The sequence below is a fragment of the Plecotus auritus genome (assembly GCF_963455305.1).
Source record: "Plecotus auritus genome assembly, chromosome: 3".
Classification (NCBI taxonomy): domain Eukaryota; kingdom Metazoa; phylum Chordata; class Mammalia; order Chiroptera; family Vespertilionidae; genus Plecotus; species Plecotus auritus.
In genome coordinates this window covers 48410133-48428688 of record NC_137772.1, presented here as the reverse complement: position 1 = coordinate 48428688, position 18556 = coordinate 48410133, and the positions used below count along the sequence as shown (strand labels likewise).

Sequence of the window (18556 nt, the reverse complement as noted above, 5' to 3'; positions counted from 1 at the left end):
AATCTGGGACCCCTCGGGGGATGTCTGACTGCCGGTTTAGGGGCATTAACTCCAGCCATTAGGAAAATCACACAGAATGTCCTTGACATACAAACAGTGTGTTTTTATGAGCTGTTTTAATAATAATGGACATTCCTTTAAATAATATCTGCTTACATACAATACAGCTGGTACTATGTGAATTCAGAATGTTAATATCACAAAATCATAGAAGGTTGTAGTGGAAATAACCTTGAATTGTCTAGTCCAAACTTTTATAAATATTGGAATACCCTTTTCAAAAATGTTAAATGCTTTTTGTCCTAAGAAGCTTAACCAACTTTTGAGGCAACCCATTTTCTGTGACAAGACTGGGGGACTCCAGCAGCAGGTGTGCCGCACAGCCTGAGGGAGGGTCCAGCTGCACAGTGTAACTGTCACCCCCCGGAACTGAGGGACTCCAGCAGGGCTGAGGGGACTAGGCGCCTCCATTTTGTGGCTATGGGTGCTGCCATCTTTGCGATGGTGTGATGGTAAATTTGCATATTCCCTCTTTATTAGATGGGATACATATATATTTAACTAACATTCTAATTAAATTTAGTTTCTAAGCTGGGTGTATGAAAACAATTATTTTCCATTTAAAATTGGCCATAAGTTACACAAACAAGATTGAGAAACCATACTACATGGAAAGATTGCTGCTATTTCAAGGTAATGATTTAATGAAGTCCAGATATTGTTTGGTGGACAAATTTGGTGTTGAGTATAGGAGTTATATTGCCCTTAATATAGTTGAATGCCGTTGCTGTAATGATTTTTTAGATCCTAGCTAGCTTTCACTACACTGCTCTATTTTTGTACTACAGAATGAATTGAGAATAACAGCATCCCAGATCTTGTCAGTTTATGTCTCAGCTTTAATATTCCATAAACAAGCTAATATTAGTGACAATGTTATGAGAGACCTTTATCATGTGCATAATGTGTACCATCTGTTTGTGACAGTCATCGTACAATAAATTTGGTTTAACTAATATTTAGATAACTTCTGGAAGTTTAATATGAACAAGCTGCTCACATTTTGCTTCACATATCCAAGTGAATTTTAGAAAACTGAAGTGTACAAAATTTGAGTGTACAAAAATGTACACTAGATTATTATTTTAAAATAAAAAGTATATCGATCTTAAAACCTTTTCTAAATATTCTCATTGTCACCATTCCCACTTATGATATATTAATTGCTAGAGTTGGAAGTATATGGCCCATATTTGGCCCAGTATTCAGATGTAGTGTGATATTGTAAGACTACTTGAAAATGCTCATGTAGAATCATTTCCCAGTAGTCCCCAATTACTCATATTCCATTGTGTGATGTCCTCCAACGCCAGCCACTTCCTTCATGAAAACATTCTCTCTGAATTTTGTACTTGGAAATAATTTTTCCTCACCTGACTCTGTGTTGAAACTGGTACTTTCTTAGAATAATGCCTATAATTTAGAGAATCATTTTTCTTTCTTTTTTTTAATATCAAAATACCTTTGAAATAACAGACTTCTCTTTACCAAAAGGTTCCATACACTCCTAAAGGTCAGGAATCATCAGAGTTTCATGGGAAGTTTGCAGAAAAACTTATTTTAAGTATAAAAATTATTTGGGAATAATTCCCTTTTTTATATACAATTTCAAAAACAAAACCCAGGGAAGAAACAATTGATAAGCTGGGATTCATTAAAATTAAATTCTGTTGCAATTAGAAGATGAGTAAGTTCTAGAGATCTAATGCACAGCATTGGGATCTTAAATAAATAAATAAATAAAAAGTTTTGTTCTGCAAAAGATAATACCATGAGAATAAAAAGATAAACTACTGACCAAGAGGAAATATTTCTGATGCCATAGCTGATAAAGGACAGTTATCCAAAATATACAAACACTGAAAACTCAACAATAAGAATTAAAAATGGATGAAAGATCTTAAAAGGCACCTCACCAAAGATATACAGATGGCAAATAAGCATATGAAAAGACAATCCACATCCTATATCATTAAGGCAATCCAAATTAAAACAACAATGAGATACACCACACACCTATTAGAAAGATCCGGATCAGGAATACTGACTACACCAAACATTGGTGAGGTGGTAGAGCAACAGGAACTCTCATACATCACTGGTAGGAATGCAAAATGGTGCAGCCATTTTGGAATACACTTTGGAGGGTTCTTACACACTAAGCATATTCTTACCATAAGATTCAGCAATCATGCTCCTTGGTATTTACTCAACAGAGTTAAAAACATGCCTATACATAAATCAGCACACAGTTCTTTCCAGAAGCTTTAATGATAAATGCCAGAACTTGGAGGCATCCAATATGCCCTTTAGTAGATGAACAGATAACCTGTGGATAAAAATGCATATTACTGTGAAAGAAGCCAATCTGAAAGTCTACATACTATGTGATTCCATCTATATTACATTCTGTAAAAGGCAAAACTATGTAGACAATAAAAAGATCAATGGTTGCCAGTGATGTGGGTAATAAGAGATGAATAGGCAGAATACAGAGGATTTTAGGGCAGTGAAATTACTCTGAATGATATAATGATGGATATATGCCCGTATACATTTGTCAAAAACCATAGAATGCACACCACCAAGAGTGAGTCCTAAGGTAAACTAAGGTTTTTGGGTGATTATGTTTTGTCAGTGTAGATTCATCATTGGTTAAAAAAAAAAAAGTACTATTTTTGTGAGTGATGCTGACAATGGGAAGGCTATGGATGTATCAGGAGAGGGGGGTATGTGGGAAATCTCTATCTTATCCTCTCCATTTTGTTGTAAACCAAAAGTTGCTCTAAAATTGAAGTCTTTTAAAAAAAATTCTGGGTAAAGGCAATCAGCTGTCTTTACAGGTAAATGCAGAGGTCTGGTGTGTGGTATTGAAGATTTGTTTTTTGTATGGGTCTAAAATCTGTTGTGGCCAGGGTTTTATACAAATTTATTAATTGCCAACAACACGGGCGCATACTACACATAAACTAAAGAATCATCTCTGCTAAACTTTGAAATTTAAATATATATATTTTTATATATCCTATCTAATAAAAGAGTAATAAGCAAATTGACTGTCACTCCAACACACAAGATGGCCACCCCCATGTGGTCAAAGATGGCCATCACAAGATGGCCATCAGGGGAGGGCAGTTGGGAGGGACCAGGACTGCAAGGGAGGACAGTTGGGAGGGACCAGGCCAGCAGGGGTGGGCAGTTAGGGGCAATCGGGATGGCAGGGGAGGGCAGTTAGGGGCAATCAGGCAGGCAGGCAGGTGAGTGGTTGGGAGCCAGCAGTCCTGTAGCGTGAGAGGGGTCCCAGATTGGAGAGGGTGCAGGCTGGGCTTAGAGACACCCACCCATGCACAAATTTCATGCACCGGGCCTCTAGTATATATATATATGGTGCATGAATTTGTGCATGGGTGGGGTCCGGTCAGCCTGGCCAGGGGGACAGACATGGACAGTTGGCAAGCCTGCCTGCTGGTCAAACTCCTGGTCGAGGAGACAATTTACATATTAGCCTTTTATTATATAGGATATATACTGAGTGGCCAGATTATTATGCGTTCAGAGATCATAATAATCTGGCCACTCAGTATGTGTGTGTGTGTGTATATATATATATATATATATATATTGTTTGCACTTGAAATATCTTTCTTTAAATTTTTATTTTTTTAATTTATCTTTATTGTTGAAAGTATTACAGATGAAATGTCTTTATAACAATTCTTTTTTTTAATATTTTTATTGATTTTAGAGAGGAAAGGAGATGGATAGAGAGAGAGAAAAATCAATGATGAGAATCATTGATAAGCTGCCTCTTATGCGCCCCCTTCTGGGGATTGAGCCCGCAACCCAGGCATGTGTCCTTGGCTGGAATCGAACCTGGGACCCTTCAGTCCACAGGCCAATGCTCTATCCACTGAGCCAAACCAACTAGGGCTATAACAATTCTTTAATGAAAGACATCACTCTCTCTAACTTGTTGGGCTCCAACTTATGTTGCACAACATCTGACTAGCTTATTTAATATGCAGGTGGTTTGTTCTAAGGCAGGGGTGGGCAAACTTTTTGACTCGAGGGCCACAATGGGTTCTTAAACTGGACCGGAGGGCCGGAACAAAAGCATGGATGGAGTGTTTGTGTGAGCTAATATAAATTCAAAGTAAACATCATTACATAAAAGGGTACGGTCTTTTTTTTTTTTTATTTCAATAGTTTTATTCATTTCAAACATTTTAACAAGAAGAATGTAAACACTAATTATTATAATTTGAAACTTCAAAAAATGGAGGAATCATAGCACAATAACATACTTTATATTGAAGATGGCAAAGGCAAAATAAAATTGCCTAACAAAGGAAAGGTACAAAAGCCTTTCAAATTAAACTTAAATATAATAAAATAATTTAAAACTAAAACAAATAGAAAAGAACAAAATGTGTAAACAGTAAATTAAACATTTTCTTTAGTGCAACTTCCAAATTATGCCCGGGACGTAGATGTAGATGGCAATGTAGACTGGGTTGAAAGGTTTTTGGTCTTTAAACCATCAACTTCAGTGGGAACAGTGTTGTTGGTCTCCTTTTTAGCTAATGCTCTGATACTGTGCTCTCCAGGGGCGTGTCTCCCTACATCACCACCATAACGTGTCTATGCATTCCCAGGGTGATGTCGGGGGACGCGTCCGCGGGCATTACAAGGAGCCTCTGGAAGATTGAGAGGTTGTTCCTTCTACTGAATGGGAGGATATAAATCCGCCCACTCAGAAGAAGGAGCTGTGGCAGTGTTTCCCGACGTTGCCATGTTAACACTGCTGCTGGTGAAGGAGCGGAGGAGAGAGCAAGAGAACCCTCTGCTCTTTCGGCTCCGCAGGCCGGATAGAACAGCTGAACGGGCTGGATTCGGCCCGCGGGCCGTAGTTTGCCCACGGCAGTCTAAGGTGTCAAGTCCCCTTGCCAGGCATGGACCTGGACTAAGAAACTAACATCTTTTTTTTTTCTGGCTCTATCAGCTACTATCTAAAGAAATTTCACTTTTCAACTCACTTTGCCTACCTCCACCTTTAACATTCAAATAATAACTATATATCTGTCTATGTAAAAAAAATTACAAAGTGTTTTTCATATTTATGATTTCATTTAATGTGCACATCGTTCCTGGGAGAAGTTCTTATTGTCATGCAAATGTTATAGATGAAGAAACTGAATCTCAATGACTGTATGAATATTCTAAAGTTTCTGGGGCTTGACCCCAGCTCTTTCTACTATGCTCCATTGCCTTCTAGCAAGAATTCTACCCATGGGTGTGGCAACAATTTGAATAAATTTAAAAAATGAAGTTGTAAATGCTTATTTATTTCCAGTAAAACTTATTTCCAGTAAATATAATATATTCAAAAAACTTCTACAAAATATAGAATACAGCAAGCAGCTATTATAAATGCAAGGAATAGAAAACATAATCATGACTTTGAAGGGCTTAAAATTAAGTGAATGAGATCAACATATGGACCCAAATACAAATGGCAAAGATTATATATATATATATATATATATATATATATATATATATATATTCTGAGTGGCCAGATTATTATGATCTCTGAATGAATAATAATCTGGCCACTCAGCGTGTGTGTGTGTGTGTGTGTGTGTGTATATATATATATATATATATATATATATATATATATATATTAGAGGCCCGGTGCATGAATTCGTGCATGGGTAAGGTCTGGCCAGTCTGGCCAGGGGGAGGGGATATAGGTGGTTGGCTGCCCTGCCTGCTGGTTGAACTCCTGGTCGAAGGGACAATTTGCATATTAGCCTTTTATTATATAGGATATACACTGAGTGGCCATATTATTATGCATTCAGAGATCATAATAATCTGGCCACTCAGTGTACACATTTATATGTAATTACTATATATATATATATATATATATATATATATATATATATATGTTTTTAAATAGTCAAACTGGATGATGATGAGAAGAAAACCTGTACATACCTAGGGTGAGAAAACAACAGTGTTTATATTTGGACAATGCATGGGGACAAGGACAGAAGAAACTGACATTGTTGTTAGGTTTATGCCAGAAAACTCACAATACATGGAAAACTATGCATTTTATTATCATATGTCACATGGAATTAGATACTAGGGGTTACAACAAATTGTGGGTTTGAGAGAAAATGAGTATGGATATTATTTATTCTGGGAGATATAATGTAAGAATGGAAGAATTTCCATACTGGGTCAGGAAAGGTGATCCCATAATTTTTAACATCTGCATAATTCCCCTGCTTTCAATACAAGAGTGTTCTTTCCTCATACATGCACCTGTTATTTTCATAATGTCTTGTCAACCCAAAGTACAGCAAATAATATATTTAAAAATATAACAGAGTCCCATCTGAATACAAATCTCCAATTGAGAACACCACGAGGACAAGCAGAGAGCCATCCCCACAACCTAAGTACTTCTCTTCATGTGTGCTGTTTTGTATATTTTCATGAATATTGTTGATATTCTCAGGGATAATGGCAATGGTTGTTTCTCTATATTTTATTTAGATATCCCTTAAGCCAGTGGTCGGCAAACCGCGGCTCATGAGCCACATGCGGCTCTTTGGCCCCTTGAGTGTGGTTCTTCCACAAAATATCACAGCCTGGGCGAGTCTATTTTGAAGAAGTGGCATTAGAAGAAGTTTAAGTTTTAAAAATTTGGCTCTCAAAAGAAATTTCAATCGTTGTACTGTTGATATTTGGTTCTGTTGACTAATGAGTTTGCCGACCACTGCCTTAAGCCAATAGAATTTGTTCTTTAAAAATAGCATAGCCGAAACCGGTTTGGCTCAGTGGATAGAGCATCGGCCTGCGGACTGAAGGGTCCCGGGTTCGATTCCGGTCAAGGGCATGTACCTTGGTTGCGGGCACATCCCCAGTGGGGGGTGTGCAGGAGGCAGCTGATCGATGTTTCTATCTCATCGATGTTTCTGGCTCTCTGTCCCTCTCCCTTCCTCTCTGTAAAATATCAATAAAATATATTTTAAAAAAAATAGCATAATATTTAGAGCTTGAACTATTAAGTTAAATATACTGACTTATGCCCTAACCGGTTTGGCTCAGTGGATAGAACGTCGGCCTGCGGACTGGAAGGTCCCAGGTTCGATTCTGGTCAAGGGCATGTACCTTGGCTGCGGGCACATGCCCAGTGGGAGGTGTGAAGGAGGCAGCTGATCAATGTTTCTCTCTCATCGATGTTGCTAACTCTCTATCCCTCTCCCTTCCTCTCTGTAAAAAAATCAATAAAATATATTTATATATATATATATATATATATATATATATATACTGACTTATAATGCATATGATGAATCAGATATATAAGCCAAGATAATTCATTTCTATTTAATAAATGTAATAAGTTTTACAAACTCTCTTGCACAGCATTCATAGACATTTTGACAATTTTTAGGCCCCAAGGATTAGCTACTTAATATTCTTCACTTACTGAAGCAAAATTTGCCTGAAGTTAATTTTCACATTTCATTGGGAGAAAAGTTGTCTCCTCATCAGTGTTCACATTTAACTTGCTGGAGCTAATTTTTAGCAAATACTAGTCAGGGAAAATGTCATCTATTTAATCAATGCCTAATCCAGTATCTCAAATATATGCATTATATGTTCAATAAAAAGTCTAAATAAAAGAAAATATTTAAAGGGCCCAAATTACAGAAATCCTCAATTTTCCAATTACCCCCATAATTCTACACTCACCAGGCCTTTTTCTGGCACATTGAGTTTACAATACTGTACAGCAAATGCAGCCTAGACTAGGCAATGCAGCCTGCCATGCAGTCCTCCAATGTGCATTCAGTCATTCCTCTGTAAGGCAGCAGGTTGTTTTGCAATATTTAGTACTGGGATGGGAGCAGTCATGTTTTACTAGTAAGTTTCCTGACAAAATGGAATGCTGCTCAATATTTTTAATGAAAATTATCACCACATCAGGGATAGTCATCAAAAATAGCATCTACAGCAGGAGCATTAAACAACCAGAATCGATACCAACCTGAACTACACCAGTGCCAACTGGCTGAACAGACCTACGCTTACCCAAACGCAGGATGGAGCTTCAGTGCCCAGATGCTGGGAATTGTTCAGTATGTTACCTTCAAGATGACAAATTGATCAGACACATTTATCTTTAATCTCTCCTGCATCCCCAGTAAAATACATAATAAGGACTTTTTTAACCAAAAAACATAAATTTACTGAGAGTAGAGGAAACAGAAGAGGTAACAATAAGAATATTTGGAAGTTGTAAAGCAGATAGAGAAATGATAGTAGGCCCAAGAAAGCCAATTCCCAACGAACACTGAGAAAATAGACTTGTTCAGTGAAATCCACAAAATATACAGAAATAAGCATCATCTATTAGCTCTAGTAAGAGGGTATAAAAGAAGAGGGTTAACAAAAGGACTAGTCAATAGCTATTAATGTTCCATGATTCCTTCTTCCACTCTAGACCAATATATGTCTGTCTATCTCTTTCATACATCAGTATGATACTAGAGGTGTAATCTGGAAAGAATCTCTGGACTGGAGAATGGCAGTGACATCTGAGAGCAGGAGTATGTATTATTCTGCATATATACCCATCTATTTACCTATAATGAATGTTGAGATCTACACTCTATCCCTAGGCTGCTCCTCCCATTTGACTCCCAGAATTCTTGCAGCAAGGAATTACTCTAAGACAGGATATTGGAAGAAACTTTCTACAGATCTGCCTAGTTTAAGAGGAAACAAACACAACTAAGGAAGCCTAATAGATATAACATCTCTACATATTTGAGTCTTTTCCTCTTGTGCATATAGTAGTACTACACATCCTAGCTCCTTTTCATTAGGGATGGTCATGTGACTAGGTTTGCTGTAGAAATCATGGTTCTCCTTTAGGTTTACCTTTATTATGTTGTGGTCAAAGAATTTATTTTCTTTATGTTAAAATAACTTGTTAATCATTAATATTTGCTTTGGGCCCTGATATGCTATCTCTTTTGTAAATATATTATCTGTGATTTAAAGAGTGTTTATGCACTATATGCTGTAGTCACTGACTGCATGTTGTCATCTATGATTCTATCTACCTATCCATATTTATTAGATCAAGCTTGTAAAAGTTTGCATTTGGAGCTGGTACAAAAGAACACTCCTTTTTTCTTCTCGAGGTCACTATGAATTAAAATATAAGAACAAGTGTCAAACAAGTAAACATAAAAATATTAGCTCTTTATTGTTAACAAATTGAACTGTAGAATGTACTTACATATGATGTCTAATATTTCATCCAAGAATTACCATCAAGTCAGAAGAATAGCTAGAAAACTGCATGTCTTTCCTGCAGGAATAGAGTTGGCCTCAGCTTAAACAATAGTGAAGAACAAGGTAGAATGCATCTTCACTGTGGGCAGGCAGACTCAAAAGAGGATGAGAAATGCAAAAGTTCAGCATGTTGGTTCTTTCTTCCCAACTTGTCAACCAGAGCAATATGGGTGAGGTTAGACAAGGAGGTGCAAAAAGTATGCTAGAATCATGGCAGGAAGCAATGGAGTTCTCCCGTCCTCCCCGCTAAGATTCTGGCTACCAAGTCATTCATAACTTCTAACTTTCATTTGATTGAGCTGTCAATTACTGAGACAGTGGCATTAAAATCCCCCACTGACTGTGGATGTGTACATTTTAATTTATTTTACACAAATATTTTTATTTTTTTAATATCTTTTTTATTGAATTCAGAGAGGAAGGGAGAGGGAGAGACTGAAATATGAATCATGAGAGAGAATCATTGATCGGCTGCCTCCTGCATGCCTCCTACTGAGGATTGAGCATATAAGTTCCTGGTTCATAGGTTCACACTCAACCACTGAGCTATGCCAGCTGGGGTTAGGTATAAAATTTCAAGTTCACATCTAATTCTAAGATTTTATTCTAAATTATGTGTTGCTGAAATATATTTATGCCCTTATATTAAAAGAAATTGAATTTGAGCAACTAAAGAGACATTTTTCCAAAGTAGACTTACAAATAAATGGCCAACAGGTATATGAAAAGATGTTGGACATCACTAGTCATCAGGAAAATGTAAATCAAAACCACAATAAGATATCACCTCACATCTTTTGGAATTGCTAGTATCAAAAAGACAAATGATGTGTAGCAAAGGATGTAGAGAAAAGGGAAACTTTTTGCACTGTTAGTGCAAATGTAAATGGTACAGCCACTATGAAAAACAATATATAGATTTCTTTAAAAAATGAAAATAGAACTACCATATAATCTAGCAATCCATCCTCTGGGTATATAACCAAAAAATGAAAACAGGATCTCCAAGAGATACCTGCACTCCCATGTTTATTGAGGCATTATTCACAATAGCCACTATGTAGAAACAGCCTAACATTCCATAAAAACATACATAGATTAAAAAGATGTAGTATAAATACATATACATATGTGTGTATTTATATACACAATGAAATATTATTCAGCCCTGGGAAAGAAGAAAATCCTGCAATTATTAAAACATGGATGAACCTTGAGGGCATTATGCAAAGTGAAATAAATCAGAGAAAGACAAATACTATATGATCTCACTTATACATGGAATCTAAAAAATTCAAACAAGAAACATATAGAGTGGTAGTTACCAGGGACTGGTGGGTGGAATAAATGGGTGATGTTTGTCAAAAAGTACAAACTTCCAGTTATCAGATATACAAGTTCTGAGGATCTAATATACAACACTGTGATTATAGCTAATACTGTATTACATACCTTAAGGTCACTAAGAGATTTGACCTTAAATGTTCTCATGACAAAAAAAGATATTTAATTATGTGGCATAATGGAGACATTACCTAAAATGGCAATGGCAGATATTTTGCAATATATATGCTTATCAAAATCATCATGTTGTACACCTTAAGATTACACTATGTTGTAAGTCAAGAAACAAAGAAAAGAGAAAAAACTGAATTAGAGAAACATTTTTATAATTTTGTGATTTCCTGGATGAAAAATCAATTTACTCATTCACTTAATTATTACTAAATGTTAATTAGGTGAATACGAAAATCAATGAGGAATTCCCTACCTTCAAATAAAGGTAGCCATAGATTATCAGAGTTTAAAGAACCTTAACGGTCATGGAAGTATATATAAAATTACATTAAAACACATTTTTCTGTGCCAATTAAGTATCTACTTTTTAATTTTTTTTTAATAAGTGGATTCAAAGAAAACCATCAACAAAATGAAAAGACCCACTGAATGGGAGAACATATTCACCAATGATACATCTAATAAGGGGTTAATATCCAAAAATTTTAAAGAACTTATACAACTCAATACCAAAAAAACCCAAACAATCCAATTAAAAAGTGGTCAAAGGACCTAAACAGACACTTCTCCAAAGAGGACAACAGATGGCCAATAGATATATGAAAAGATGCTCACTAATCATCAGAGAAATGCAAATCAAAACTACAATGAGATATCATCTCATACCTGTCAGAACGACTATCATCAATAAATCAACAAACAAGTGCTGGCAATGATCTGGAGAAAATGGAACCCTTGTGCACTGTTAGTGAGAATGCAGAATGGTGCAGCCACTATGCAAAGCAGTGTTAAGTTACCTCAAAAAATTAAAAATTAAACTGCCTTATGACCCAGCGATTCTACTTTGGGGAATATATATGAAGAAACTCAAAATACTGATTTGAAAGACTATATGCACTACTCTGTTCATTGCAGTATTATGTACAATAGCCAAGATTTATAAGTAGCCCAAGTGGATATCAGTAGATGAGTGGATAAAAATTTGTGGTACATTTACAAAATGGAATACTACTTGGCCACGAAAAAGAGAGAAACCTTACCTTTTGTGACAGTATGAATGGACCTGGAGAGTATTATGTTAAGTGAAGTAAGCAAGTCAGAGAAAGACAAGTATGATTTCACTTATATGTGGAATCTAGTAACACAAATAAACTGAGAAACAAAATAAAAACAGACTTGGATCCTGAGAACAGACTGACAACTGTCAGAAGGGAAGGTGAAAAAAATGAAGGGATTAAGCAAAAAACAAACAAACAAACAAGAAACACCTCATAGACACAGACAATAGTCTGGTAATCACTAAAGGGAAAGGGGCGTGGGGGGAGGTAGAAGAGGGTAAAGGGAATATAAGTGGTGATAGAAGGAATCTTGACTTGGGGTGGGGAACACACAATACCATATACAGATGATGTATTTTAAAATTGTACACCTGAAACCTATATAATTTTATTAACCAATGTTACCCTAATAAATTCAATTAAAAAAAAAAGAATACTGGTCTACAGACTTATGCCTAGATTTCCCTGCCAAGTGAACCTAATTTTAGAAAAATAATAATAATAATAAGTGGATGCACTTAATTTTTTTAATTCCCTACTAATGGACACTAAACGGCTATGATTTTTCACTAACAATGCACAGATTAACATTTTGTGAATATATATGTGCACATTTTTTTAATCTCATGGAATTGCTTCATAAAAGTGTAATTCTTGGGTCTAGGTAAACATACATTTTAAATAGTTATTATATATTTTGGCCATTCCTGAAAAAAGAGTTCTAACCTTGCACAAACTGGCTATCATCTACTCTCTGCTATGCCTTTGCCAACTGGACATTAGACAATTGACATCTCATCATGTGGAAGATTGTATTTATTGGCTTTCCTGTAAAGAAGAATTTCAGTTTTTGTATAATTTTTTCTTGTATTTTTTATTTCCTTTCACGATTTCTCTATGAGGATATTATAGTTTAGATATGGATTATGGGAACTCTTTCTATGTTAAAGACATTATTCTTTTGCTATAGTACACACTGCATTATTTTCTCCATTTTTCGATTTCCCCCCTAACTCTTTTATTTTAATGGTGTTCCATGTTATACAGAAGTTGTTGTTTTTTATTATGAAGTTAAAACTATTAATCTTCTCTTATAGATTCTGCCTAAAAAAATCAATATGCTTTCCACCACCTAAACATAAATAAAAATATCAACCTATATGTTTTGTTTGCTTCCTCATTATTTGTACTTAAATATTTGGTCCCATAGGCACTTACTTTAGAGATTCTGTGAAATAAAAATCTATCTTATTTTCCAAATGTTTATTTAACTAGCCAGCACTGTGTTTTAACCAATCCTTCTCTTACTGAAAATGCTCTCATTTTAAAATTCTGTCACATGGAGGTCACATCTAAAGTCTCCTTAGCCACTCTGTGGCTGAGCAGAGTTTGACTGCAAATTCAATTCCTTAATTGTGTCCTGGCAATAAGCATGGTTCTGGAATAAAAGAAAACCACATTTGACTGGGACACATCTGGGATTCAGCCACAGTATGTTACCTTGAGTAAATTACTGCTTCTGCACCTGTTCCTAATCTGTAGAATGAGGAAAAATAATTGTACCTAACTCATCCTCTTGTTGTGAGAATGAGAGTCATTATTCAATGTACACATTCTACAATATTCACTAAAAGTATGCTATGTAATAGGCATTTTTTTATGGTGCCATGATTAGAGCGACCTTGAAAACATAACTTCTACAGATAAATTATTTTGACTTCATTGAATTCAAATAATGACCTCTAATCCTGCTCCCAACATTTTAATCTGCTTTGTTTGTCCACCAATGGTGGAAAAGACACCTGGTAGTTTTGTAGACTCAAAGTATGAAGATAAAAGCTTATAACTGCATAGGACATATTTAGTCTGCAGCACAGTACCCGACACAGAGACAGAAGTGGGTAAATTTTGTAAATGAATGACCAAATTAACAAGCTCTTGCCCACGCAATTTTTCTTTTTGAAAATAGAAAACAAATTCTCTTTAAACATAGTCTTTGTTGTGTAGTGGAACTAATAATTTTTAAAATACGTATTTAGTCAGAATAGATCGAAAGGGAGAAATACCCACACTCCCTGCCTCAAGGAAAAGGCCAGCATGATAAAAGAAGCTGCAATTCTCTGATTCATCAAGCCTTCTGACTCACCACCCTGTATGCGCCCACAAGAATTCTGACCCTGAATATTTCCAGTTGTTTGATTAGTACACAAAACTAGCACATAATCAGCCATCCTAGATAAAGACAGGAGAAACATTTCTCCTAGTGAAAACTCTCTGGGCAAACATAATTGACCTTCTTTGCTCCCAAATTAAATACTGATTTCTTGGTGTCCAGCCAAGTGCTTGGAGTCAGCCCAGCAGGTGATCACAACACAGGCTGGTTCAAACTGGATTTGATGTTACTTAACCTTCCAGTGCCTCAGTTTCCTCATCTACAAAAGCAGCCATAAGAACTGTGCCTACCACATGGAACTGTTGTGAGAATGAAACAAGTTAATATGTGTGAAGTACTGGCACTATAGCAAGCACTCTGTAGATATTGCCAAATAAAATGATCCACATTGACCCTTCCCTTAGTGGAGCCTTCTCTCACCAAATTACATTCCTTTTACATGCTTCATAGCACCAACCACCAGGCATGTACCCAAGTTTTAACATTACGTTAATTTTGTAATAACATGACTATCTTCTCTACCAGACTATAAGCCACCAAGGGCAGAAATATGAATGTTTTGGCATCTTTCTGAGTTACTATCATGCGTAGAAAACATTATTCAAAGATTCATTTGTTTTTGCTTAATTTGTTAATATAATAAATTCCCAGACTGAATTTTCCTTTATGGGTGTTTGGTAAAGCTTTGATAAAATTTACAAACTTAGTTAATTAAATTCCTTTAAGAAACCAATCATTGCATCAAATAATTGTGGGGCTCACCTCAGAATGCTAAGATTTCTTAACAGATGTCAAGGCTAGGTTGGAATTTGATTAGAAACTGCAGCCTTGACTGCCAGGCTCTTGAAGGGATCTTCAATCCTTTGCATATAAAGCTTATCTCAAGTGGCCATCCTCCTTAGCACCATTATATTAATTTATTAGTAACATCTTTCCCTCGGATGTTAAAATGACATCAGATTGAGAGTGGGATATCATTCCTGGCATTGCCTGAGTTGCAGGCATGAGATTTAAGATATTTCTACTTAAATATTATTACTCATGAGATGGTATCACCTGAACCCAGACCAGTACCTGGCTCATGAATGAATGAAACACCAGCTCAGAAAGGTGTTAAAAAAGGTTATTCATGAATACAATCCCAGAACCTTTTTACAGTGCTTTAAAAAAGAAAAGTAAAGCCCTCAGAGCTCAAATTTACTTAGTAATCATGAGAAAAAAATTATTTTAATTGCCTAGAGTCCTCATAACTCCTTCTTAAGCTCTAGCATAACAAGAAGTATAAAACCATGACTAAAATATTTACACTCTACTCCAGTCCCTATAAAAAATGAATCACTAGTTTATTCATCTTGCCTAATGACACAGAAGGGCAAAACAAGTACCCAAACAATGAATAATAATGCAAGAGCTCAGACTGTAAAATCAATACGGTAGATCAGTAGAGCTGCACTTCATTTTAATGCTCTGACTGCAATAGAGCTCATCTTCTGAATTATATATATGTATTGACCTAATTACATAAATACTGACTTTTCCTTATAAGAAGTTTTTTTCCTCAGTCTCACTGTAATTATGATATAAATATGTGTGGCTGTAACAATATTAAATTTGAACTTAATTGTGACTGATAGTGGCATGCCATGAGATAATCCCGATAGTCACATGGTCTCAGAACACTGGTGGCACTAGATAATAAGTGATAAGTTAGTAATTCCCTAGGTATATTACAGTAAACTTCTTTAAGAAACTGATCATTTCTTCCCCCATAATTTGGGAGCTGGTCTCCTCCTCTGCTTGTCAAGTTTCATAACACAGAGAAGTAATAACCAGGGTGACTGGATCTTGGTTGATACTGCCCACTTTTTTTTAATTAAACATGTTATCCCTGATTTTCATCTACAGGTCACCCTATTAACAAATTTTTTGATCTATTGACAAATCTCTATATCTCCATCCCCAAAATTGTATGTGTATATAAAGGATATAATATTAATTATTATTCTTTCATATATTTCCAACAAGGATCCTGTAAAAAAAATGTCATATTTAATGATTTCTCCTTACATTTTTTTTTTCAAGAAAATCTTTTCATATAATTACTATAGTTGCTACATTTCTGGGACAAGCGATAATGCCATAGTTCATGACATTTTAAAATTAAATTTATTTACTATTTTACCAATTAATGACAATTAGGGAAATACTCCAAATGCTTTTAAGAAACTGGGGGAGAAAAGCATTTCATTTTGCTCCTATATTTCTGAGAGCCTGGACACTCCAATTTAAGAAGAGCAGAAATACCTGGATCACATGAATCATTTAGAGTTAGATGAACACATGGAGAATACTATGAAAAAAATGATGGCATTCACACTTGGGTTTAAGAGTTGTTCTAGACGTATCATGGTAAGGTGGTCATGCATCATCCTGTGTTTTGTTATTTGCCTCTGCAGGGATGCCAGAAGAGATGAACCTCAGTGATGTAAAACAAATCCATCAAACAGATGGTGGGAGCACCTTAGACACAACAGGAGCAGGATGTACAGCAGCACCTGAGTCAATGGCATTTCCTCTGATGTGTGCAGTGATGTTACTCCCTGGGCTTTGGTAACTGAACTGTTTTGCCCTGATATATATGTTTTCCTGAAGTCTGATTTCTCCCATCTTCATCTGATTGGAATAAGAGATCTTTTTTAAATATAACAGTTATATTTATAAAAATGTATGTAACACTAACCTCTTAGAAAACAAGTCGGAAGGTTCACAAAGTATCTAAAAATCAACATTTAAAGGAAAAACTGTTGGAAAATATGTCTCCTTTGAATCTAACTTAAACCTTCTTAAATTCTAACATGTTAAACCTGCAAATACAGAAGTGACTGTGCTTAAGAAGGATTCAGTATATTTGTAATTTTATTATCCTACATTCCAAACCCCTTGCTTTCTAAAAGAAAAATATTTTGAATTGAAGGTCTATTTGCAGGACTATGACAACAGTAGAGAGTGTTTCTTAAAATACTGGAATTAGGATTCCATTAAATGAATCAAAATAAACAATGGCAAGCACTATGCATGCATTTTCAAGAAATTCCTTCATTTTTGCAAACTATAGAAAGAAATTACTGAATGCCTATATGTTATAGAGTAGATTGCTAAGGAACATTTCATGTAATTTCATTGAAGAATGATAATTTCTATCTGCTGTAATTTAGCCACTGACAAACCTTGAAGCTGAGTATTTTGGTAGCATCTGATCTGTATTCCATTATATTCATAATGCAGTCTTTGGCATTGTGGCTCTGTTTGCCCTCTCTGTTTGCCTAGTGGATTTAGCTGTGTTGCAAAGCACATGCCTGCTCTAGGAATATCTCTAATAAAGCTCTTCATTATCTGGTGGAAAACATTAAAAATCATTGGTCATTTTCTTCTGGCAAAATGATGTATTCATCCATTTTCAAAATATTATTTACTACTTCTTTTTCAATCTTGATATTGAACAAATAATTAACTATATACATTTGCAAGGTTCCTTTGAATATCTAAACACATGCACTAATACAGAAAATAGGGCATGCAATGTTTTAGCTCTTTTCCTCTTTGCACATTAGCAGAGCTGCTAATCCATAGTCCCTGATGTTCCAGCTATGATAAGATGCTTCAGCAGACACTGATTAGGTTATGTCTATCACTGAACTTAAGGAGGAAGAGATAAGTCAGCTTTTATTAAGAATTATTACATCCAGTTGATAGCCAAAAAGTATTATTAACACAAAGTGACAGAATAGTAAAGGGAAGTGCTGAACATATAAAATAAAATTTGAAAAGTCAAAAGAATTTGAAATGACCTCTGAGAAAGAGTTGATGAGGACTCCACTGACAGTCATATTTGTAAGGTGAAATCATTTTCTCCAAATCATCAAACAGTATATGATCAAACCATGTTCTCTCTTAGTCTCAGTTAACCAAATGATCTGACAGTGGTGAATTTAAACCACAATTTGTTGAAACTGCCAAATTAGATGTTACTATCTGTTCAAACATGTTTCAGAACTGGAAGTGTTATTCTACCTTATGGATGTTATTTTCCTAGTTTTCTGCTCCAGATCTTAATATTTATTCCATCATCTACTTGGTTTACAACTCATTTGCACTATCACACTGTACAAATTATAACTTAAACATATCCACCTCAGCTCATTATTGAAATAACTCTGAAACAAGTAAGTGATACCCATTTGCTGCACTCCAGCCCAAGTTTATAGTTGGTTTGCTCTGACAAAACTTCTGAACCAACTTTAGAAGAATTTGGAAGACAAACTAAAGGGCCTGGTTTAGCAATCAAAGATGTAAAATT

The 18556-nt window shown here is 35.4% G+C and overlaps 1 protein-coding gene across 1 annotated transcript in view; it reads left to right on the top strand.

The window, feature by feature from the left end:
• Positions 1-17634, top strand: part of GPC5 (glypican 5) — a 1409835-nt gene extending 1392201 nt beyond the window's left edge. Inside the window, exon 8 of the mRNA XM_080661084.1 lies at positions 16656-17634. Within this exon, the coding sequence (XP_080517210.1) occupies positions 16656-16813 (158 nt within the window). The 3' untranslated portion in view covers positions 16814-17634. The remainder of the gene's footprint in view (positions 1-16655) is intronic.
• Positions 17635-18556: the final 922 nt, after the last annotated feature.